Raw genomic sequence first — 24,934 nt, 5'->3', positions numbered from 1 at the left:
GTACAAATGTTTCTTTATGTTTATACACATATTTAAATATATATATGTGTAGATATATAAGTATTATTATGTGTCATCTTTTTATGTTTATGTGACATTTTCAAAATAAAATATATTCAAAATGTATTGAAGGTACTTTTCAGCTTCTTCAGGCCAAAAAGTTCTCACATGTCTCATACAATGAATGTATGAGTAGTCCTTCACAGTAACCCCACTGACTGATATCTATACGAGTAGCTTTTAGTCACGTGTGAGTGAAGTTCACAAGTGCGTCAATGAAACAGTCCTTTATGCAAATGAGCAATTCACATGTGAGTCATGTGACCAGATGGTTTCCAACACTGGGAAGAGGAAGTTCACGTCAATGGTACTGCTTTGTTTGTATGTATATACACACACACACACACACATATATATATATATATATATATATATATATATATATATATATATATATATATGTGTGTGTGTATATACAACCACTAATATTGCAACTACTAGTACTACTGCTACTACTAGTATTACTGTTATTAATAGTACTACTGCTACTACTTGTACTAACCTTACAACTACTACTAATGCTACTATTACTGCCACTACTGTTGTCTAAATACTACTATTGATACTTCTAGTATTGTTCAAAAACTGCTGCTATTACTTGTAAAGACCCTACTAATACTTCTTCAACTACTACTGATGCTACTATTACTGCTACTATTGTTACTTATAAAATATTACTGCTGCTATTACTTGTACTTAACTTACTAATACTTCTTCAACTACTACTGATACTACTGTTACTTATAAATACTACTGTTACTCATTCTACAACAACTACTTCTTCTTCTTCTTCTTCTTCTACTGCTAGTAGCCCCAGTACAGCTCAGTCTAAGACAAGTAAAATACATAAATACTGTACATATATATTACTGCTACTACCTCCTCAACTACTGATACAAATAGTAGTGAAATCACTAGTACTAATACTAGTATACCTCTTTAATTACTACAACGTATACCACTGTACTATGAAGTAGATTTCACACGTAAACAGCAGAGAAAGCTTCTCTTCGTGAATCATCAGCTTCATAAGTAACCACCAGTGAAAGGTCAGAGGTGACGGCGTGCATGACGCAGAGACGTAAAACATAACTGGAGAAACAAATACTGCGTGTAGTACTTTGTGAAACTTTAATATTTGCCTGCAAGACGAAGCCCAGAGAAGCGCTCGGCGCTCGAATCTCCACCAGATCACTTTGACTCCGCCTGATTCCCCATCAATGAGCTATTTTGGGGAATTAGGCCACCAGTGTAACACCCTGGGGACGACACCAGAACGGCTTTCTGTCAAACACCCCCCCATCACCCCCCCACCTCCACCACCCTGCACACAGCAGCCAAAAAAGTAAAATAAAACAATTTACACGCAACGCTGCAGCTCCTCCTTTATGTCTTCAAAAGTCCAAATGATGAGAAAACTAGTATTTGTACTCTGTGTGTGTGTGTGTGTGTGTGGGGGGGGGGGGGGGGGGGGACAAGTGGGACTGCTTGCTTTTCAGATCCTCTAATTAAATTCAGAAGGAAACTAAAACAAATATCAAAGCAAAACTGCAGATTAGGCTGAAAACATCCGACAGGAATATTAAGCTGATTCCAAAATGTTTAATAACCACAAAACCTGAGCTGAATGTTGTTTTTGTACATAAACTAATAAAGTGTAGGAATATTACAGCGTTCATAGGACTGTAACGATATAAATATGATGTTAAACACTTTAAAGGAATAGTTCAAAATGTTGGGAAATACGCTTAAATACTGAGGATTACACGGGAAGATCGATAACACTCGATACCGCCAGCAGCAGGTTAGCTTAGCTTAGCACAAAGACTGGAAACAGGGGGAAGCAGCTAGCGTGGCCCTAAAACCACAACTTCTTGTTCTTACACTTTAGTTTTTATGAAACAAACAATAAATAAACATAATAATTAGAGCGATGAAGAGAGGCCGGTTGGATTTTGTAACAGCTGGACAGGCTAGCTGTTTTCCTCTGTTTCCAGTCTTTGTGCTAAGCTAAGCTAGTGTTGGTGTTAGCTTTATATTTACGTACATAAAATAACTTTAATGCGTGAAGAGCAACTTGATCGTTGAATTTCTTACTGAATTTACATTTTGATAAACTAACAAATTATTGTATTCAAACGATAATCACAAATTCAAAGAAAAGAGGATATCACTGTAGTGTACATATGTTTGAATAGAAAACCAGTTTCTACAGAACAGTCAGACGGTTGAAAGCTCAGGAAAAGGTCAAACATATTATTTTGTCACGGCTCGTGAGTCAAGAAAGAAGGCTTATGCAAATGCTTCTGATAAGTTTACCAAACTGAGGTCGGCAGGTAGGATTCCTGACCGCCCACCTTCAGCCTCTAAATCCACGTCTGGCTGCTCTCTGTGTGTGTGTGTGTGTGTGTGTGTGGGTGTGTGTGTGTGTGTGCGTGTGTGTGTGTGATGCAGATATGACCTTCTGACGGCGTTCCCATGGATCAGCCTCCGAGCAGACGGGGATCAAATCAAACACTGAAAGAAACGGAAAGGAGAGGGAATATCAGCTCCATATCTCTCTCTCTCTCTTCTGACCTCCCTCCCTCCCTCCCTCACACACACACACACACACACACACACACACACTCAATATCTAACAAGAAGAACCAAACAAGAACAAATTAAAATGAGAGCGCCGGGAGGAAATAGGATGTCCACCCACACTGAGAGGTAGGTCGACACCCAGGCTGCCTGTTCCCACAAGTCCCAGTTTACCCAATTTATCAGCACTGACCTGCTTCTTAAAGCTTCTTCTCTGCATCGAGTTTATTTACATTTATAGAAGTCAAAAGATCAACATTATAAGTGTCTAATATTTGGTTAATGACCAAATACCTGCAGGGCTAATTACATTCCCATCAGCCTCGGCTGTACTTTGAGTGCAGCGCTAATTAGCACATGCTAACATGCTGAACAGACAGCTGGAACATTCCTCAAATCAATAATAATAATAATGAATGGAAATGTGCATTAAATCACATTTTCTTCAGCAGATTGGGTTGAAATATGCACTGAATCTCACTGGCGTAAAATATAAAACTACCTTCTTGAAACAAACGTGACAGAATTTTCAGATATGCAGAAATAAACCAAACTTTTTTTTTTCTTGACGCACAGGTCTGCACTTGACGACATTCTCTGCATAGTTGTATTTCTACTCCGGCTTGTTTTGTGTTCATCAGATCTAAAAAACGTTTTTTCCCCAAACCCCCCCCAACCCCCCCCCCCCCCTTCCTTCAATTTAGTCCTAAAAACATTAAAAACCGCCGAGAGGAAGAGGTACAAGGTTTTCACACGACAGCAGCAATCTGCTTTCATGTCGAGCTGTCAATCATTCCCAAAGAGTAGGCGTCACTCCCCCCCCCCCACCGAACCCTCCACACAGTGGATGTATCTCATTTGGCAAAGAGCCTCTTCATATTTCACTTTTCAGGAGACGCCTGTTCGTTTAATTTCTGCAGCTCTCTCTCTTTCTTTTTCTTTCTCCTGCAACTTTTTTTTCCCTCTCCCTCCTTCTTCTTCTTCTTCTTCTTCTTCTTCTTCTTCTCCCCCTCCGGAGTAGAAACACATTTCAATGACACGCCCACGCCTGGGCCTGTCAGCCCCTCGCCCTGTCAGAGCGCCCACGCTGCTCTGCTCCCTTTTCTCCCTCCCTTCTCCCTCCCTTCTCCTCTCCTTCCCACATCCTCAACACTTTGCGCTCTAAAAAAAAAGCAGCTCTTTTCATCCAAGTTCCTCTTTTGGAGAAAGAAAAGAGGAACAACAGATTCAGTCTCCAGGCGGTGGTAGTGCTTGTCATGGAGTGTCCCTTTTCATTTGGAGGGAATACGGGTTACAGGATGACTGTGATGCCAAAAAATATACATTTTAAAAACTCCTATTGTCGTCACCACCCAGACTCTATGTGCAGACTCATTTTAACGGGCGTGGATGTGTTGAGAAATCAAAGAATCTGGTCGGAAAGTCGTGTCTTTTCTCGTTTAGGCTGTTGTGTGTGTTGAGAGAGCATTAGTGTGTGAATATGCTGAAGCTGGTGTGTTTGCTCAGGCTCTCCGGTTAGCAGAGTCTTACTTTGTGTCTGTTGAGAAAGTGTGGGATGGTATGAGCGGCTTATGTCTGACTGCACACGTGTGTGCCTGCGTGGGTGGGGAGTGTGTATAGGGGCGATGTGTGTGTGTGTGTGTGTGTGTCTCTGCACACAGATTACACTCGTGTGGGAGTTTTGGGCAAGGATGTGTGTGGGTGTAGTGAGTGTGGGCGGAGGTTATGTGACATACAGATAGAGACGGCAGTGTTCCTGCAGTGTGTTTATGTGTGTGTGAAACTTTATGCACACACAGCTATAGGGGCCCTGCTGCCTGCTAACGTGAGAATGTGCTGCCTTCACTCTCATCTCCTGCAAGTTAAAGAATCACCTCCACCACAAAGTTATTCTGAAGTCCTCCTGACAGCAAGTACTAGTACGTAAAAGTACCAATACCACAGGGTATAAGTACACAAAGTATTAGCATCAACACTCCTCGTTGAGCTAAATGATATATATTACATGACTGGATTATGATTATTGATGTGTTCATTGCTGTAATGTTGCAGCTAATTTTAAGTACTTATGTTGTAGTATAAAATGTAAATACTCAAGTACAAGTACCTCAAAATTGTAGAATACATTACTTAAGTTAATGTACTTAGGTACATTCCACCACTGACAATTAGTTGATCCAACGCAAGTTAACTATTATTTTGATAATCTCTACATCATTTAAGTCAATAATAAAGCAAAGAATGCTCCTTTTTTGGTTTAATATAGTTGTAAAATAAATATATTTAGGTTTGCAGAACGAGACATTAAAAAAACAAGAAAACTGATCATCTGAACATCTGCAATGATAAAACAAAGCAATTCAAAACATTAAAAAAATGAATTAAATTTGGTGCAAAGAAAACACAATGTTTGTAAATGATTTGCATTATTTCTGCTGTGCATCACTTTAATGTGTTGCAGTGTTAGAAGGCGATGCGCTGGCCCTTTAAGGCTTCAGTGGGAAGCCCTGTGGCTCCCTGCTGACAGGCCGTGGGCTGACGTGGAGGGGATTTGCCCGGTTTGTTTTTGGCCACGTACGGGCCTCAGCGACCCTCGCCGCCCACAGCGTCCTCACCCCGAGAGCGCTGCTGACGTCTGACATGTCTGATATCTCTGGCGGAGGCAGACGACCACACAGTCAGAGAGAAACCAGCGTGACGACATCCACCTTGAGCTCATCTGAAGGTGTGATTAATCTGTTAAGTGCATTAATTTTTGCAGAAAGGTCAGATCCGACTGACATGAACACTAAAGGGGAGTAAAACAAAAAGTCCCTCGCAGGAGAAGAGAAGAAGAGCCGGTAGAAGTGATGAAACAATGCGAGCTACAAGGGTGTGAGCAAAGTTGAGGCAGGCTTTGAAGTGAAGCCACACATTTTGCATGATTATTGCTGTTAAGTTTTTGATCTCGAGCCAGCAGGCACGAAAAACAACAGCAGCTTGGGATTAGTCTCCCCCCTCCACTCACACGCCTACCTTGCCAGCATAAGTCCCTGACTCAATTAGAAAAAAACCTCTGCAACTTAGGGCTCCTCACGCACAAATACCCACATCGGCCTGCCCACGTCCCTGCAGCACATCACAACCAGCATCTCCTGGAATCACAGGGTACAATGAGTGCACGGGGATTCGTCTCGGTGACATTAATACACACACTGATAAGACAACAGGGCCGAACACACAGAGGAAATTAAGATTTATCTGCCTTTAATTAAATACCGCACATCATCCGTGGAGGTTTCTGCCTGCGTTTCAGTCTTGACGGGATAAAAAAAAATCAAAAACCAAACAAGGAATTGAACCGTCAACCCAGAATTAAGAAGAGTCATAATTTCCACAGAAATTCGGTGAGGTCACTGCTTCCCGGTCACGTCGGCGAACTAGGAAGTGAAGCGGAGCCGCTTACTGGAAATGTCCTCCAGGTAAAATAAACTCTGGAGTAAAATGCAAATGTCGTGACGGCGATCAGTGAGTTTAATCTGCACTCTGGACAACAGCGTCGTATAAATGACTAAAATGTAAATGTTGGTTGTGACCCAGCAGCTCACTGTAAAGCTGGTCCTATTAGAAGTCACACTGGACCAAAAAGTCAGCTACAAGCATCTAAAATACACATTTAAAAGTCCTTTTCCCCGGAATCCTACAAATCAGATTTACCACCTGTGTCCAGTCTTCTCTGTCTTTTTGCTCTGTTTTTGGTCTCCACCAGCAACTCTTTAGCTGCTAAATGCTGCACTATGTTCACCAGCTCACTGTAAGTAGGTAGTGAACAGTGGAAACAGCTGCCTGCTTCTGCTGGATACACGAAATCCTTAAAAAGATCCGAAAACAGATTTAATTCCAAGAAGACTTTAATCTGGAACAAAAAAGGGATTCTTACGATCGTTTTCTTTTTCTCGTTTCTGCCACTTCGTAATTAATCCAATAAAAGCTCGATTGAAGCTTGATTAAATTCAAGGTGTAAATCTCTGTGTTACTGTGTGACTTCCACTGACATCTCATTGGTTGAGAGAGTGGCCCCGCCTCCAGCAGGAAGTAGATGACAACACGAGGGCTCTGCACTCTCCTACAGCGACTTTAAAAGTTTGCCGGGGTGTCGGCTGAAAGCTTTCAGATGTAAAGTGCAGCTCTCCTGTTGTGTTGGGCCCCGCAGGCTGCGGGGGCCGGAGGAGGGCCCAGGCGGGGCCCAACGGGGCCGAACGGGGCCGGCCTGCTGGGCTGCTGGGCTGCTGGGCTACCGGCCGCCCACGGAGAGGCCTGGCTGGGTGGGCGTCATCTATGGAGCAATTGATCCCAGCCAGGACACAAAGTCTCCCTGTTGTCCTGCTCCACCAGCAGCAGACCTCAAAAAGTTACTGCAACATATACTGTTGTACTACTACTACTACTAGTACACTATTTAAAAATACTCAACAGTACCAGTAAGCTTATAGGATCAGATGCGCTGGGATACTACTACTACTACTACTACTACTACTACTACTACAACTAGTACCACTACTACTTCTACTACTACTATAACAGTACTTCTAATAATAAAACCTGCAATGCTACAATCTTTAAAATCTACTACTTTGCATAAAAGTAATACAAGTATATACAAATATCTAATAACACCACCACAAGTATTACCAACTGCTGATAATATTGTTATACTACACTAATACTGCGACAGGTATTACTGATATTATCCATACTGCTGCTGGTACTACTGTTATTACTACAATTGTGCTCTTGCCACTAGTACTTAGAGCACATGTATTTCTATAGTACTACAATTACAGTACTACTTGTGCTTGAACTGGACTACAGAGTACTTCATAATGTCTACTACTGACTCAAATATAATTTCAGTTCCCAGAAGAACATGTACTTTCTAGCATTGGTGGAAAGTACACAAGTATGGTACTTAAGTACAATTTTGATGTATTATACTTGCCATTATTACTTCTACTTCACTACATTTTAGACAGACTTATTGTCTGCATCATGAGTACTTTTGATACTTTACGTACAATTTGCTGATAAAAGGTCTGGACTACTCCAATATAATTCAGTGAAGAGCTCAAGACATGAACCTATTAAAGAGGTCAGAGAACTGAAAAGACAAGGTGTACTACTAGCATTAGAAGTTCCATGAAGTCATGAGACAACTGTGGAAGCTGTGAGGACAAAACGTTGTATTAGTACATGACTTTCTCCGGTGTTTCTGCTGCTGCTGTGGGTTCAGTGTGGAGGTGTTTGCCTGGAGAGGGTCAACGGTCATGCTCACTTCATCACCACAGCTGAGCGGCGGCGAGGTTTGTAGGTTTGGTGTTGACTTTTAGGCATTGAGGGAGTTTTGGGTCTGAAAACTTTTTTCATATCGTCTGCAAAGATGCATGGTCAAAAATGAGATGTTGTCTTTTTGTAGGTTCACAGGTACACCAGGAATCAGAAACTATTCATCGTGTCTGGATCTGAGGAGGTGTTCTGATCCCACTGAAAGGATTAAGAAGTTAATATTCCTACTTATATATATATATCCATACAACTCAGGTGTCAAGAAATGGACTTTGTATTCTCCAAAATACTTGAAGTCACTAAATAGAAGTCAGACTACGATCGCCAAAACTACAAATATATGATGTTGAAGTGAAACCAGACTAATCTTTCATCAACATAATGTACTAAACATCTACATTTCATATGAAATCTTAATAACAGTCTTACTTTTTTCACAGATGCAGTCTGACAGCAGCATCTGTTGGAGTCCGCAGATGTTGATGCATCTGTGAAAAAGAGATTTTATTGTAATTAGTCCGGTTAGTGACACTTCACTCTGCATCTCACGGTATTCATCCTCATAACCCATCATTAACCACATCATAGACCTCCACTGCTCATGGCAGCCTCTCATTGATCTTTAATGATTAATAATGCATGTCCATTATATAACAAGCGCGCTGCCTGTGCTCTCTGATCTACATTGTGAGGGTATAACTGAATAAATGATTGTTTACGTTCTCTCCCTCTCATCTCTTCCTGATCAGCTGACGGTATTCGATATGAAATAACCTCCCATCCTGCTGATGCTGATTTGTCTGGTGAGACGGTGAAAAGGCAAACATTTTTGGAAAGCGCCACCCATTGTGACCGGTGGATGAAAAATGTTAATTTTCCTCTCTTGATAATGATGCGTGTCGTTTCCAAATGTGATTACACAAACAGAATGGTGTGTAATACGCTTGTAATGTGCTTAAGATGTTTTAAAATACATTAGCATGCCTGCACACTGTGAAACGTAAAAGACCCCGAAGGAAACCTCGAAGGTTTTTCTTCTTTAGATTAAAACTACAGCGGGACCGGGACGGTTCCCTGAGGAACCCCAGGATTAAGGATTTACAGTTAAATCTGGTCATTTGTGACATTTAACAGCTGTTTCTCTTTTTATTTATTACATTTCTTTAAGAACGCGTGCCGATCTCATATAAATCCACTCATGGCACGTATGTTTTGCAATAGTAAACACCAACATGTCATGAGCGGCTTTGTTTTTTATAACAAAAACTTTTTGTCTGTGAGCAACTGACTGATCAGGAGCTCAGAGACCTGGATCACCTGGTTCTTTACAGTAAATAATAAATAAAAACCTCAAAGTGGATCATCCGTTTGGTCCAGAGAAACATCCGTCATCCCAACCCGCCTCCTGCATTGAAACAAACATCAGTTAATCAAATAAGGATTTAAATGTGTGCCGTACGTGGACAGGTGACATGGCAGCATTGTCACTCTGCTGTGTAAGCGGCAGCGAGGCTGCATGAACACAGCCGGTGGGCTGATGTTAGAGCGACCATGACAGCTGTCTGCTCCTATAAGTCTTAGTCTGCTGCACACGGTTCACACTGCAGCGCTGCTGTGAAACCAAACAGCTAACGGGGCTAAAGGCAGCGATCAATAGAGGCTTTGTGCGTTCATCATGGTCTATATACAACAAACGGACTCTTTTTCATTCAGTAAAAACAGAAAATCAGCAAAAAACAGAACGATAAATACATATTTTCATTATCATTTAAGTTAGCGGGTCTTTAAATCAATATTTCATCAATAAATGTTCATAATGACGTCTTTAAATGCTTGTTTTACCAAACAAAATATTTTACAACAACATTGAAATGAATAAACTGTTAGCAAGTTAACTAGCCAGCTATAGATAATAAGTTAGCATTAGCCGCTAACTAATAATAATATGACTACAAAGGCATGAGTTGTTTCTCTAGCCGAGGCAGACTGCCTCCACAGAAACGCAGACCACCTATATGCTAAATAATCATTTATTGTTTGAATATTTACCACGAGGCAAAGAATACTTAACAAATATCATTCATGTAAAAGGAAGGTTATTGACCCTGACAGTGATTTAGAAGACAGTCTGTGGAGCACAAACACCAGCAGTATTTGTTGGTGCTGTAATGTTACTGTAGAACAAACTGTACACAAACACAAGCACCACATTTAAAATGTGTCGCTAACGTGCAGCGCTTGTGTTTCATATAAATCAGCATATGTGTTTTTAAAATAGGCACAAATCTCTGGATCCAGAACAAAGAGAGCAAGAGGCAGGCAGCCATGTGATGTTTAGTCTGCAGCATCCTGCCAATAACGTGACTCTCTGCTGTCTGAGTCTGACTCAGACCTGACTCAGGTGGTCCTGATCGCGGTGCTGCAGGAGGTCTGACCCGGGTCGTCTACGGAGGACTCATCTTTGACCCGCTCAGTTACACCTCACAGTTCAGTCATCCAGCTCGCTGGTCTCCTGCAGCTCGCCTGAAGCTGCTTCAGTGGTTTCACTACAAACACAGAGGAACCGCCACAACAACACAAGCTGTGACTCATCAAGTTCAAACATGTTTCAGTCTTTATATCTAGAAAGTGCGACTGTGTTAATGACTTGATTTGTCTCCAAATTCACACAAATGACTGATTTCTGCGCCAGAATTCTATTTGGGAGTTTTGGAAACCTCCATTGAGACAATTGCTGAAGACTGTGGTTCCCAACATAGGGGTCAGGGCCCATTCAAGGGTCCCCGAGATAAAGCTGAGGGGTCACAAGATGACTAAAGGGATGAAGAATGAAATCAATTATTTTTCTTGAACTTTGATCTATTTTCTTCTCATGAAATACTGAAAACTCTTCAAATCAAAGTAAACATTTGATGAAGTATCTAAGAAGTTTGGGAAATATTAAGAAAGGCTCTGAAACTATGAACACTATTTAAGCTGCACAACCAAGAAAACAAAACTAAATTCTTAAGGGTGTTTAAGAGGTCTAACGTTTAGGAATTATAAAGGTTACAAGCTACATATATTGAGTTGTGCATGACTTTTATTAATAGAATGATGTAAAAGAAGCTTACGAGGAGATTACAACCCTTTGGTTTCTCCACGTCGCCACTCAGCGCTCGTCGAGGTGCGTCTGTGTGATTTCAACGTCTTGTTTTGGCCACAAAGTGTCCTCTGACCTCTCCGGGGAGGAGCCGTCATCACCTCCATTCCACAGATCCGGCCTCCTCGGGGCATCTGGCTCGCCTCTGCATCGAGGAAAAAGAAGATATAAATAGCTTCAGGTTGTATCCGGGCAGCGACTGATTCGAATAATAGTCATGCTTCTTAATATGATGGTTATTAGGGAGAGTTAACACAATGGGCTCTGGGGAGACCACATCTGGATCATGTTAGGAGAAAGGAGCATCAGATTTGAACCCTCAGGTGTTTTGGTGCTTTGGGTCAAAGAAAAAGAAAAGCACAAGAGGAAAGAAGACCAACACAGGGGGCTGACAAGCTCAGAGTATTCAAAGACAAATGCGTTTTGGATGTTGTATAAAAATCAAAATAAAAGAACAATTATTGACATTTTCCACCTGCTTAGATGAGAAAAAGACACAGCTGATGCGTCCAATCCTCCACTGAAGCTGTGAACATGCAGCCTGTTTGTTCCAGTAATTGGAAACATCTGCAGGTCAGCGCTTTGATTTCTCAGAGAGGTGTCAGAGGACTAAAGAGCCCGTCTCCCCCCCCCCCCCCCCCGGGTGTCTTTTGAATTAAAAATGTGCAGCAGCTTTTGGTCGTGACACCTCCGGATAAAACAACACTATTATGCTGTTCATTATGAAGCGAGACAAAGCAGCAGCAGAGGGGCTGGACGAACGTCTCCACGGGTCTCAGACAGGACGAGCGCGCCAAGACAGTTTGATTTTATCATTTCTTTTCTATATATAAATATATATTTACGACAGCTCAGTCTAGTTTTTGAGGAAGCCTATTACTGTCCTCCCACACACACCCATCAGTAGCACCACGACCTCGATAACCCTCCACACACACTCAGAGGCTGCTTCAGTCCGTCGAGACGCCAGAAACACAGCAAACCTCCCGACACGCTACTGCCATCAAGTGGCTCATTCACAACCTGCCTCCAGCGCTTTAAACTAGTACTGTACTTACTGTAAGTACTGTCACGTTACACTTCTACTCCACAGCCGTACAATCATTGTATTCTTAGTAAAAATACTTGTTTGGCTGACTTCTATATGACATATTACTTTGTAAATACTAATATAATAACTTAAATAAGATGAGGAATCCTCATCTTATTTAAGTGCTCAGTAAAATGCAAATGAAGCTCCTTTAATTGTAAACGTCTCTGGTCCTCACAAGGCCAGTAAAACACACACAGCCATTAAACTCAATCTGGGGTGTTGTTTGTGCGATAAACATTTAATAACGTTTTTCACCGATAGGATTAAGTGACACCGATGGAGTTTGTTAGGAAAAAAACAAAAACACCCTTTAATCGTTTAATTTACAGGAGAAAACAGCAGCCTTTCTTCATCTCGCTGTGTTTTCTTTGGCATGAAAGTAGAAAACAGACGGTGGAGACGGCGTGTCGGCGGTTGGCAGCTTCAAAAGAAAGACATGGGAAGACCCTCAGTAGGAAGCACAGAAACATCTGATAATATTAATAAGTTAGTGATGAATACAGGTTAAAAAGAGGCACTTCTTCAGTAAACGACATAAATATATGAAGCAGCAGTTCATCCTGCAGATTTAAAAGTGATGAAATCTGAAACAAAAGGAGTCTCACAGTCTTCTGAACCTGGAAACAAACTCAACATTAATCAAAGAAGTAAATGAAGTCATTAAATAATCTTGAAGGACTCTCCACCGATAGAAGGCAGTGAATACAGAGCACACCGCCTTCCAAACATTCAACCCAAACTCCCCTCTGGTCTCAGAGCCGTTACAGTCTCTCTATAGGCCGTGTGTGGAGCTGCAGACGGACTGTAGGACTGAACACACGTGTTCAGGTGAATGTTGTCGCAGAGCTTAAAGCTCTAAATGAACGCTTGGTGTGTTTCCGGCTGGTTTCTCCTCCTCTGTGTGAGTTGGGGTGTGTTTGCTCTCTGTCCTTGTTAAGAGTCCGTGTTTGGTTGCGTGGGTGTTTCTGTGCCGTCATCGCGCGGGTTTCTGTGCGACGTCGCCACCGCCTCGTCCTCGGCCGACGCCTGATCATTAGGTGCCTGGCAACGAGAGGAACACAACAGTTGACTGGAGGAACACGTCTTTGAGTTAGTTCAGGGGAAAGAGCCAGCAGGATGTCACATCAATGCTAACGTGTTAGCCTCAGGGCGCTAACTGGATAAACAGCCAAACCTTCCTTCATGTCGAACTTCATCTGCTGCACTAATCTGTCTTCAGCCTCCAAACATGGCCGCCGGCGGTGACATCACCCAGTGACGTAAATATGGCATGCGTGGCACCACGACACGGGGGGGGGGGGGGCTCGCAAACATGCATGAACACGCCCCCGCACCCAAATAGATGAGTCACCACACACACACACACACACACACACGCGGTAGTTTTCCATCAACCTTTGTACACAAAAAAGTCTCACCTGTCTTCAGGGTGAGTGTGTGTGTGTGTGTGTGTGTGTGTGTGTGTGTGTGAGTGAGTGAGTGAGTGTGCAGCCGGTTAGAGGAGGAAGTGTCAGAGAGTTCAGGTTAATGACAAAGTAACAAGATTAAAACATGAAATCAATCATTTAAACTAAAAACATCAGCAGATTAACACTTAATGCAGGAACTTCACTTGTACCAGAGTATTATTAAAGTGTAGCAGTAGTACTTTTACTAAAGTAAAGGACTTGAATACTTCATCTATCTAATCTAATCTATCTAATCTATCTAATCTAATCTAGGTAAACCGTGACCGTATCTCTGCTACTCTTACTCCTTTAATAACTGCCCTGAACACGTTTTTAGTTGTGTTTGTGTTCACCTGCAGCGAGTGAGTCTCAGACTGCGGAGCTCCTTTCTGCTTCATGTTCATCATCTCTATGAGCTGGACGATGGCGAAGGCGATGGTGACCCAGGGGGCTCCGGAGAGCACCCAGGCCGGCCGGTTGGCGTCCTCCTGTTCCTCCTGGTGTTTCGACTTCTTGACGGGCAACGAGGAGGCCTTGCGAGCCGGGCCGGAGCTCCCGGCGGCGAACCGGTTCTGCACCAGGTCGATGGTGGCGATGGGAACCAGGCTGGAGGGAACCGGGATGTTCTCCGCCAGCATTTTGTCCTCTGAGAGAAGATGAGAGGAAAACAAGCTTTCTGTTAGAACAGATTTAACTCGTAGAGGAACCAGAGAAGGTATAAACTAAAAGCTGCCCACCTTTCCCCTCAGCCTCTCCGGTCAGATACTGGATCAGGGCGAAGATGAGGAGGATGACGAGGGAGGCCATGCCGATTCCTCTGAAGGCCTCTGCAGCACCTGCAAAGCAAACGGGAGGAGAACTCTTTGACTTCATCTTCATCTTAAGCCATTATTAAGCTTCACTAGAGCTGGAACTCGGTACTCGAGCCTCCGTCGGGTCGTACCGAAGTAGTTGACGAACACTCCTCCCACTATGGCTCCACAGCCGCGGCCCAGGCCCAGGTGGAGGCCCTGCAGGATGCCCTGCGCCGACGTCCTCAGGGCCGGCGGGACCGCCGCACTCAGGAAGGAGATGCAGGCTGCCCAAACCGAGGCGTGCGTCACACCTGGAGGACACACGGGGACAGACATGGGACACAGCTGGAGGAGGAAGACGTCTGAAACCACTCAGAACATTTACACTCTGTGGATCTTTGTGAACTGGTTCTATAGAACTGTGGGAAGCTGTACGTGTGAACCCGGCAGCTGTCGTGTTAAATGTATTGTTTCTCTTTTAGTTCTCTGAGGGAACAGCTGAGAGGCTCCACATTCAAGTGTTAAAAATCTCACTTCATTTATCAGGGTCACTGAGACTGTGATCACAACATACGCAACGTGAAATACGACTCAACAGTGGTCTGATTATTAACACATCATAAGTACGGCTTTGTTTAAAAAGCACAGTACTTCTATGACAATCTGTTATATATATATATATATATATATATATATATATATATATATATATATATATAAGTTTTCAAACTGTTTTTTGTCTCTTAGACGCCACAGACTTACAGATTTTAAAGCGCTTTGCTGCACAGAACAACTACTTCAGTGTAATTACAGTAGTTCAGTATAATGATGTACTTTGTGTGTGTATTTGGATCATTGCAGTGACTTAACATCCATGTAAAAGAAATTGCATATTAAGTTTTAAACTTTTTAATTGTTTTGCTGCTCGAACTAGAAGCTCGAGTATCAAACTGGTTTTCACTTGTTTATTCTGGAGGCGTCGGCGTTTTCTCAGGAAGGTAATCTAACAAAACACACACAGACGCTTCACTAGTTATCTATACTTTAATCTCATGTTATGCTTCTTCTATTGTTTTAATAAATCACATCATTTTCCTGCAAAAAGTCCTGATGTTTCAGCATCAGTGTTTGTGCCTCTTTAGTTGGATTCTTTCTACAGAAACTCTGGTAATTTATGTGTAAAATAAACTCCTAAAACTTTACTTTACAGGTGTCATAGTTTCCTGTTGCGTCCTTTAAAGGAGCTGTGATTTCAAAGAAAGGTTGCTGGAAACGTTGGCCTGATTTGGTGCCAATTTGTTACACTTATAATAATATAACAGTGTATTTTTGGAGGCTTTTTCACTGAATATTCTTTGTCTTATTCGGGGGATAATCACGCCTTCAGTTTTGAAACTACAGTTCCTATAAAGCTTTTTTAAGCCTATATTTGTTTACATTATTTTTCAAATTAAAAGCATGCTGAATTAAACATTAGCAGTGTATGTTTGTGATGTATAGAGAAAACTATCACTGGATTATTTTGACGCTGAATAAACCTTAAAAGCGTGCGGATTCTGCAGTAATAAGGAGGGTTTCCTGAGGTGTTGGAGGTCGGTTCAGGTCAAGTATGGAGCGGAGAGGAACCCTGGTGTTAACGTTAATGTTGACATTAAAATGTCGGAGGAAGAAGTCGGCCTGATAAGCGTCCTGTTGGACAAACGCAGCCCCTTCCTGTGGTGTCCGCGGGGTCCTAGCTCCCACCGCTCCCTTACCTTGAAGGATCTCCACGGGCAGCACGCTCCAGGCGTTCTGCAGGTACGAGATGTAGAGGTAGCGAGCCGTGTTGCAGGCCAGGCCGATGTACAGAACCCTGAGAGGGAGAAGGAGGAGGACGAGATGTCAATATACAACGTTATGATACCGACAGTCAAGTCTTTAAAGTAGAGCTGGATAAGTGCATGTCTGCAACTAATAATACTGCGTTTGTTTGATGTTCTCGTGACATTTCCTTCATTGAAAGTGTGTCTTTGCTCTCAACAGAATAAACAGATCACACCCTGAAAAGAGCAGCAGAGAGGATCAGCTCCATGTGTGTGCTGAGCACATTCAGGTTCAAAGGTAAACCTCTACATCGTATTTAGAGACGAGAGCGTTTGGTTTCTGCTCTGAATCATACGTTCCAGGAGAAAGTGTGTCACATCCTGTGACGAGCGAACAACATGAAGAACACAACGCGTGAGATGAAGCTGCTGAAAGAAAACTGAAAGTGTATCTGCTGTTGACTCAGAAACTAGTCCCGAGGCAACAGTTGCAGGTGCAGATCTGCAGCGGAAACCTAACACCACGCTCTCAAATGTCCCCCCCGCCCGCGAGCATCAATGGCTGCTTTGTCTCAAAGATTCACCTCAGGACGGAGTTAGAAGCACAAGATGTTCTGATCTACTGTCCAATGTGTGTCCAATTCTCTCTGTCTCACATTTGATAGACTGAATAAATAATGGTGAGAATAACAAATGAATCAATGAAAGAGTCTGCAGGTTATTCTCATACAGTGTGGCCTCCCAGGTGAGAGTCTTACCGGATGTGTCCGACCAGCTCGATGAACTTGTGGCTGGTGAAGTAGGCGGCGAGCTCGGAGACGTGGCTCAGGACGGAGCAGACCCCGAACAGCGTGGTGGTCCCCTTCAGGTCCTCCAGGTGCCAGTACAGGAAGGTGAAGACGAAGCCGTAGCCGAAGCCCATGAACCAGGCGACGAAGAGCACGGAGCTGTAGCGCACGCTGCACAGGAGCTTCAGCAGGTCGCTGTAGTCGAACTCCGCTTCAGGGCCGGTGGGACTCTGGTCCGACGAGGTGGACTCGGGTAGTGCTCTCCGGGCTCCAGCTTCACCTGAAAGCTCCTGGTGGTAGTCGCCACCTTTATCAAAGTGAAACTGAGTGGCGACGATGAACGCCACGCTCATCAGCACGCCGAAGGCAATGAAGGCAATCTGGTAGTTGGGGAGATTGAGGTCCTCGCAGCCGATGCCGCTGATCACCACCTTGGTGTACGTGTGGTCGCTCCAGATGCCCACCAGCAGCATGGCTATACCCCAGCCCAGAGAGCCCCACATCCTCTGCAGGCCGTAGCGGTCGCGGGCCTTCCCGAGGTTCTGCAGGGTGACGGTGTCCACGATGGTGAGGGTGGGGGCGGTGAAGAACTCGCCCACGATAACGACGAGCAGGATGAGAAGGAAGATGCTCTCCACCTGGTCCTTGTTGTAGATCGTCTGGTACTCATTGGCTTCGGTTGGAGCTGGGGGGGTTGTGATGGTGATGAGGGTGGTGTTTGGTGCTGAGAGGGTGGTGTTCGGCAGGGGGAGGGTGGTGTTCAGCGTAGGCTGGGTGGTGTTCGGAGGGGGGAGGGTGGTGTTCAGTATAGGCTGGGTGGTGTTACCCAGTGGTGAGGTGGCGTTGGTGTCTGTGCTTCGCTCGTGCCTATGGTGCACGCTTAAATAGGAGTCCAGGATCTTAGGAATCCAGTCCAGGTCTAGAAGGCTCCGGCGTCTCCTGGTGTGGTTGGTGGAGTTGCTCAGCTGCGTGAAGTTATCGTTCAGCAGAGTCGTCGTCATCACGGGCGCCACCGCCGTCGTCGCATCAGCATCTTTCTGCACACATATCGTCTCAGCCGGCTTCACAAAGCCGATGCCGCAGTTGAAGACCAACCAGCACAGAACGGAAAACAGCAGCACGACCTTCCCCTTCCTGTAGCGGTCGGCCACCACCCCCCAGAAGGGGGCGCTGCAGAACTCGATGAAGTAGCGGATGCCGACGAGCAGCCCGCTGCGGCTGGCCGACATGCCGAGCTGCTTGTAGTACACGGCCAGCAGAGGGTGCAGCGAGCCGTAGGCGGCGTAGAAGAAGAAGTAGAAGACTTTGGAGATGAGGAGGCGGGTGTTGATGCGGAGGCACATCCTCTCGCAGAAGTCTATCGAGTCGGCCTGCAGGGCCGTCAGCTGCTCGGGCGGCGTGTCCGAGGCAGGCGGCGGCGGCGGCGGCGTCGCAGAACCCTTCGACTGCGCGTCGAACGGCTCGGGCAACACGTACTTCATCTTCTCCTCCTCCTCGTCGTCCGACAGGATGGCAACCTTGTCGTCTGCCATATCTGGAAGATAAGGAAATGAGCGCGAGAGCGGCACCAACGTAACCAAATGATGCTGAATCTATTGTGTCTGCTGTGTGAGACCAAAATGATGCACGATAAGGGGGTCCTGTGGCATTCATCAAACAGCCAATAGCTCTAAATACTGCTGACACAGTCATTAAATAGATTGTTTTGGGTAGTAACACAAATGATGAATGATCATTCTGGTTGTGATTAAGGGACACACAGGAGTTACATCAGGTCATCTTATTATAACATATTACATATCATTGTTAAAGCCTGACACTGGTTGAACCCTACGTTTAGATCCGTGAAACCTTTATTTAATTAGTGAAAACAACATAAAAGGGGACATTTCACTACTAGAAGAGTTATTTGTACCTTCTTAAATACAACTACACAGCTCTGGAGTCAGAATACTCCTCTAAAGTAAACATCAGCGACGTCAGGTTTGGTGGACCTTTAACGACCGCTGCTGGTCCCCGGACCACCGTTTGAACACCGTCTGCCCGTCACCGCCTGTCACTGAGGATCCTATACGGAAGTGACTGTTATCTCAAACAAAGCCGGCTCATTTAAGCCGAAAAATAAAACAAAATTCACCACATTTGAATTGAGAAAGTGACGCAAATGATCCAAAATGATCCTCACCTGCTCAGGTCACTGCGCAGTTTCTGTTGAATATCCCTCTTCTTTGTCAGACATGTTTCACTTAAAACACGTCATAAATAAGACTTCAATTTAGCGGATAATGTTTTAAAATAACCGCAATGCGTTAGTTTTATTTCACTGTTGAATTAAAGTGTTTCTCCGGCTCCGCTTTCTTTGTATTGTGAACAGCAGCAGCTCGTCAAACCGGAGCTCCCACCTGTCCAACCATCAAGTCCGCCATGATGGATGTTACTGCTTCCGGAAAACGCTTTCAAAATAAAACGCATTGTTATTTTATACGGAGTTCATGGAAGATTTTTTGAACCCAAAGCTGGATGCTGGAATCATAACTTATTATTGTTTTATATATTTGTTGCCCAACCGCACTTTATGTCAGATTCCATGTGTTAATATAATTTGGAATTATTTATTGTTTCCGGAGACAATATTGTGCTTTTATTTTTGTTAATATCCGGTCACCTCTGTGCTAAATTTCGTCACCATAACACAGCAGAGCGACTCCACCTAATAATTTACATTAAAGGGGAAACTTCCCATTAATCACAATGAAAACACTCCAACAATTCAGTTTAACATGTTAAACTGACTCTGTGGAACTATTACTGTCAAACAATAGAGAAGAATATAAAAATATGACCTTGAACTCACCATGATGGGTCGGTAGATGTCCCTACAGAGACATTATATGGATATTATAGCAACTTACAAATATTTATATATTATGTCATAATGTTGTTTTCAATGCAATACACCTGTTTTACCTGCAGGGGGCGCTGTAGACTTTCGTGTCACATTTGAACTGTTGATGTGAACGTTGAAAAATATTCTTAAATAATAAGTTTTGGTCAATAAAATGTCACAACATCCAATTTAATGTTTTCTAAACTTCACATCAGGAACATTGAAAACACACTGATTGTACCACATCCACTCATGTAAAGAAGAGGCAATAAACCCTTTTTATTAATATACCTGTTGATGAATAAACTAACCATAAAATATTATGCAACAGTAGTTTTAGGATAATCTCTTCGACAGCGTTGTTTTTTTTTGGGTGTGAAGCAGATGGGAGATCCGACAAAATGAACCGCAGAATCTCAAATCTCTTCTCAGACGAGCAGATGTTTTTGTGGGATTTAAGCAACGATGTGGAAACAACAGAAATATTGCCTGAAAGTCAAAATGCTGTAGTTTAATATCGTCTTACTGTGAGAATAAAGAGCCTAAAAAGACTTAATGGTGATATATTTGAGAAGGAAAGACTCAGTAGTCCGACTCATCTGAAACCTCTCCCTGCTGCGTCCAGTGCTTCCTCCTCTTCTCCTTCTTCCTCTTCCTCTCGCCCATCAGCATGGCGGCCAGCAGGGTTATCACCACCGTGAGGGAGATGATGAGCACGGTGACGGTCTCGGCGAGGCACAGCTCCGTGTCCACGTCTATCAGCCGGTAGTCCCTGAGGACCGCCGGCTCCTCGCAGGTCAGGTTGTAGTAGTCGTCCAGGAAGAGCCTCTGGATGCTCCGCAGCTTCCAGAAAACTCTCTGCAGGTCGCAGTCGCACTGCCACGGGTTGTCCACCAGCAGGATGTGGGTGCTGTAGGTGTGGATGCTGAGGAACGTCTTGAAGTAGATGGTGGACATCTGGTTGTTGGCCAGGTCGAGCAGCGTCATGCTGGTGAGCGGCTTGAAGACGGCCACCTCAATGTCGCCGATCTGGTTCCCGGCCAGGTTGAGGAGCTCCAGGGAGCGCAGCATGGAGAAGATGCCGCTCCGCAGAGACCTCAGCTGGTTGTCCTGCAGGTGGAGCTGCCGCAGGCTGCTCATGGAGGAGAACGACCTCACCTGGATGGTGCGGATGCTGTTGCTGCTCAGGTTCAACCTCTGGAGGCCGTCCAGGTGCAGGAAGCTGCGGCTGTCCAGGCCCGTGAGTCGGTTGTGGGCGAGCTGCAGCTCACGCAGCAGGGCCAAACCCACGGAGAAACCTTCAGAGAGCGTGGAGATCCGGTTCCAGCTCAGGTCCAGCTTCTGCAGGAACTCCATCTGCGAGAAGCCGCCGTTCTCCACCATGCTGATGTTGTTGTTCTGCAGCAGCAGGAATCTGAGCTTGCGGTTGTTGTTGAAGGAGCGCTCGGGGATGACGGAGATGCGGTTGTCGGACAGGTCCAGGAGCTCGGTGTCGGGGGGGACTCTGCCGGGCATCTGGGTGAAGTGCGCCCGAGAGCAGATGGTGAACTTCAGATCTCCCCGACAGTCGCAGCCACGCTTGCACCAGCTGCTGTGAGACCTGGAGGACGCCTCCGTCACCACCAGCAGGAGGAACAGCAGCTCCTTCATGGCCTCAAAGCTCTCTAAAAAACAACACAGAGAGGAGGTCAAACACCAAATAAGTCGTATTTTATCACCGGATTAAATGGATAAAAGGTGCATCAAAATAAATAGAATTACTCGCTGGATCTGCTGTTACAGTTGACCGACTTCTGCTCAAACAATGAAGTTTCCACATCACAACAAGCATCGACTATGCAGACGGTCAACAAATGAATAAATGTCAGAGTTTAAGGACATTATTTTCTAATTGGTTTCAAGAAGGTGCAGAATTAGTTTAAAGCTGAAGGAACATGAAGGTCCTGTAGAATATATATTCATGTCTTCAGTCGGTGTATTAAAGCTTTTAAATGCAAACAGCTCGCAGCCTCACAGGCTCTCATCAGGGTGGAGGTAATATCTTTACAGCTTGTGAGGCTTAAACCATTAATAACCCAAACTAAATCTTTTTAAATATAATCCGGTTATCATTGAGGAACAGATCCTCCTCTCTGTTTCAGGTTGTTTCTTACCAGCTGCTCCGGTTTGGTGCTCTGACGGTCGTCAACACGTAGCCGGCGCCAGGTGGAAACTGGACATGACGGAGGCGAGGGAGGGCAGGTTGTCACGGGCCGCAGAACCCGACCAGCGACAAAGAGACAGAGTGATGGAAAGAGACACAGGGAGGAGCGACAGCTCGTCAATTATTCACCAGGCGGGACGGGGGGGGAGGCGGTTAGGAGGGAGGCGGTTAGGAGGGAGGGCGTTAGGAGGGAGGTGTTAGGATGGAGGCGTTAGGAGGGAGGCGGTTAGGAGGGAGGCGGTTAGGAGGGAGGTGTTAGGAGGAGAGCTTTAAGAGATTGAAGACAAACTGGGCCACGAGCTGGGAATTAGAAGGTCTGGATGGATTTGATTGATTGCAGGCGGAAGAGTTTATTTATGGATCTGTACACATTTAACCACACCTTTTCACCCCCTAATATTCTCTTGATTAAGAATGATTTATAAACTCTATCTACATTAATTTATTGTATTTAGGTTGTAAACATGTAATTAAATTACGTTTTTATCATGATTTACCATTTCTGAGACTCGGCCCTGTTGTAATGTATTTATTTGGTTTTAATAGTGCAGTTACATTTGTTTGTTTTAACAATATTCATAATTTTATATATTGATCATTTCATTGTGATGGAATAATTGGTTTTTATATTGAAATACTTATATTTTTCATTCATATATATTTTTTTTATCCCAAAACAAGATTTGAGTTTCTATTTAAACAGAAGAAAAGTTGGAGAAAGGTGAATTGTAGTCGTCTGGCTGATACCTGTAAACTTCAGTTCCTCCATCTGACAACAGGTCACAGGTAACAGGTCAGAGGTCACAGGTCAGAGGTCACAGGTCAGAGGCTGCTCTTTTGGGTGTGATTTTCGAGGGATTTCGTGGATTAAAGACGACAAATCAGCAGCTAAAAGAAAGAAACGTGAGAAACCCGACACCAACGAGAGATTAAACGGTGTTTATTCTGTGACGCTGAAGCTCGTCAGCGACAGATGTGACGTGTTTGATTCTCATCTGCAGGATGAAGCGTATCAGATAGATGAAGATGAGCGGACCTGTTGGTCACAGACGGACAGATTACTCTAATACGCTCAAATCCTCGGCCCGGATAAAGAACGCTCTGCAGCCGTACACCTCCATCCATTCAGGGATCACAGCGTGAATACTTTGAGCTGAGTCACATCTCCCCCCAAAACCTGAACTGTGTTCAAGACATTAGTTTAGTTACTTTACATATGAATTCAGATCATTTACTTCAGTCAAAGTACTTCTACCAGGATGTAGAAACACAACATTACAAGTAGAATATAAAGTAGATTCCTGAGGAAGGAATAATCTACCATCAGAGGGTATTTTGACGTCAGTTTGTGAACAGATGTTTATATATGTGTGTACTCAGTATACGTATATATATATGTGGTAGTTTCCTGAGCCCGGCAGTATCAGCAGGATTACAGCGAGACAGTGAAGTCCATGAAATGAAGACGCTGATCGGTAATCCCTGCAGACGACAGGGATTACCTCCACCTTCTGCTGCTGGAACATTTAAATCTTCATCTCACTTTTCTTCTTCACGGTTTCTTTGTGTCTTGTTTTAAATTTGCGGGCTGAAAAATCTAAAGTAGGGCTTCAACTGACGACTATAGACTTCATCGATTGTTTTCTATATTCACTGATTAATTGTTGTGTCAGTTAAGTGTCAGAAAATAGGGAAAAATCCCAAAATGACCAAAACCCGAAGATATAAATTGCGCATTAGAGAGAAAAGGTTGAGGTGATGGAATCAACTACTTCTTTCACTTTTAATAAATACCATCATATCTTAATCCATTATGAGAACTGACACGCGTCAGTGTGTCTCACCTGTGAGCAGGTGAGGTCATTGTGATGTCATCAGTCGGACTCGTGCGTGCGGTATTCAGAGCGGCCAGCAGGGGGCGGAGCCGGTCTGTCTGAAACCAGAGGAGTGGTGACAGTAGTACTCGTAGTAGAGGTAATGACACATACAGTACTAACTGTATAAGCAGAGAAAATAATAGTTGTAGCAGTAGTAGTAAAAGTACTAGTATCAGGAGTAGTAGTACCTAAATATATGATATTAAAATTAAAAAAGTTATTGAAATATGAAAGCATAACAACTTCCTTTTGTGTGTATTTTACTTATTTATGTATTTATATATCATGATATGATATTTATTCATATCATGTAGTAATGGTGGTAGTAGTAGTAGTAGTAGTAGTAGTAGTTAAAAGTAGGTAAAAGTAGTAGTAGAGGTTTTAGAGGTGGTAGTAGTAAAGGTGTGGAAGTATTTCTAACAGCCATGGTACGAACAGTGGTGGTGGAAGTACTAGTAGTACTTTAGTAATACACACACGCACACACACACACACGCACACACACACACACACACACACACACACACACACACACACACCTTGTTAGAACCTGATGACAGGTCCCGCCCTTCAGCTGTCAATCATCCCGCTCTGCGTCCCTCACACGTCTGACCAATAAAGAAAACTCAAATGTATTTACCAAACCTCTTTTGACATGAAGCTGAGCAGGGAACCTGTAGGTGTGTGTGTGAACTTGAGCAGCATGTGTGTGTGAGAGAGACGGGTGGAGGTGTAAATGAACGAGACAGCGTGGCGGCTCGTTCACGCCCCTCCTCACATCCAACATGGCAGCTCTGACTCTGTGACAGGAAGTGAGGTCACATGAGGTCAGGACATTGAGGAACGGGTCGGGGGGGAACAGACTGTCTCTGTCAAGTCCTCAATGTGACAGCTACTACTACCACAACTACTAATACTACTAATACTACTAGTGT

The 24,934-nt window shown here is 44.0% G+C and overlaps 2 protein-coding genes across 8 annotated transcripts; both read right to left on the bottom strand.

Annotated features, from left to right (window-relative positions):
• Positions 1 to 565: 565 nt before the first annotated feature.
• Positions 566 to 19,449, bottom strand: LOC116386179 (major facilitator superfamily domain-containing protein 6-A). 7 transcript variants are annotated; one of them, XR_004212945.1, is made up of 9 exons: positions 17,003 to 19,449; positions 16,197 to 16,294; positions 14,592 to 14,753; positions 14,386 to 14,484; positions 14,002 to 14,294; positions 10,358 to 11,252; positions 9,315 to 9,370; positions 8,395 to 8,453; positions 566 to 2,577 (listed from the first exon to the last, which is right to left on the bottom strand). XR_004212945.1 is itself a non-coding variant. In XM_031852200.1 (7 exons), the coding sequence occupies exons 2-7, from the start codon at positions 18,562 to 18,564 to the stop codon at positions 13,134 to 13,136; spliced, it is 2,322 nt and encodes a 773-aa protein (XP_031708060.1). In that variant the 5' UTR covers positions 18,565 to 18,566; positions 18,948 to 19,449; the 3' UTR covers positions 12,506 to 13,133. The 7 variants fall into 7 exon arrangements, 3 of the variants coding, with proteins under 3 accessions (XP_031708060.1, XP_031708061.1, XP_031708062.1); XR_004212946.1 differs by having other exon boundaries at positions 9,315 to 10,511; positions 11,079 to 11,252; XR_004212947.1 differs by having other exon boundaries at positions 11,079 to 11,252.
• A 586-nt stretch (positions 19,450 to 20,035) lies between these two features.
• LOC116386287 (leucine-rich repeat-containing protein 15) lies at positions 20,036 to 22,190 on the bottom strand. The gene is made up of 2 exons (XM_031852375.1): positions 22,073 to 22,190; positions 20,036 to 21,583 (listed from the first exon to the last, which is right to left on the bottom strand). Exon 2 carries the CDS (start codon positions 21,567 to 21,569, stop codon positions 20,502 to 20,504), a length of 1,068 nt encoding a protein of 355 aa, XP_031708235.1. The 5' UTR covers positions 21,570 to 21,583; positions 22,073 to 22,190; the 3' UTR covers positions 20,036 to 20,501.
• Between the last annotated feature and the right edge of the window lie 2,744 nt (positions 22,191 to 24,934).

This window comes from Anarrhichthys ocellatus, unplaced genomic scaffold, assembly GCF_004355925.1.
Source record: "Anarrhichthys ocellatus isolate YVR2014 unplaced genomic scaffold, GSC_Weel_1.0 scaffold12, whole genome shotgun sequence".
NCBI classification, from domain to species: domain Eukaryota; kingdom Metazoa; phylum Chordata; class Actinopteri; order Perciformes; family Anarhichadidae; genus Anarrhichthys; species Anarrhichthys ocellatus.
Note: the sequence above shows the minus strand (reverse complement) of the source record. Positions and strands in the feature narration are given on the sequence as shown.

What these genes read in the sequence shown, in the direction of transcription:
- LOC116386179 (XM_031852200.1), bottom strand. Translation starts at nt 18,564, where the DNA reads ATGGCAGACGACAAGGTTGCCATCCTGTCGGACGACGAGGAGGAGGAG. An exon ending in GAGCTGGTCGGACACATCCG is followed by an intron (nt 16,295 to 17,002) that starts GTAAGACTCTCA and finishes TCTCCCTCTCAG; the next exon opens with GGTTCTGTACATCGGCCTGG. An exon ending in CTGAGACTCACTCGCTGCAG is followed by an intron (nt 13,242 to 14,001) that starts GTGAACACAAAC and finishes TCTCGTTGCCAG; the next exon opens with GCACCTAATGATCAGGCGTC.
- LOC116386287 (XM_031852375.1), bottom strand. Translation starts at nt 21,569, where the DNA reads ATGAAGGAGCTGCTGTTCCTCCTGCTGGTGGTGACGGAGGCGTCCTCC.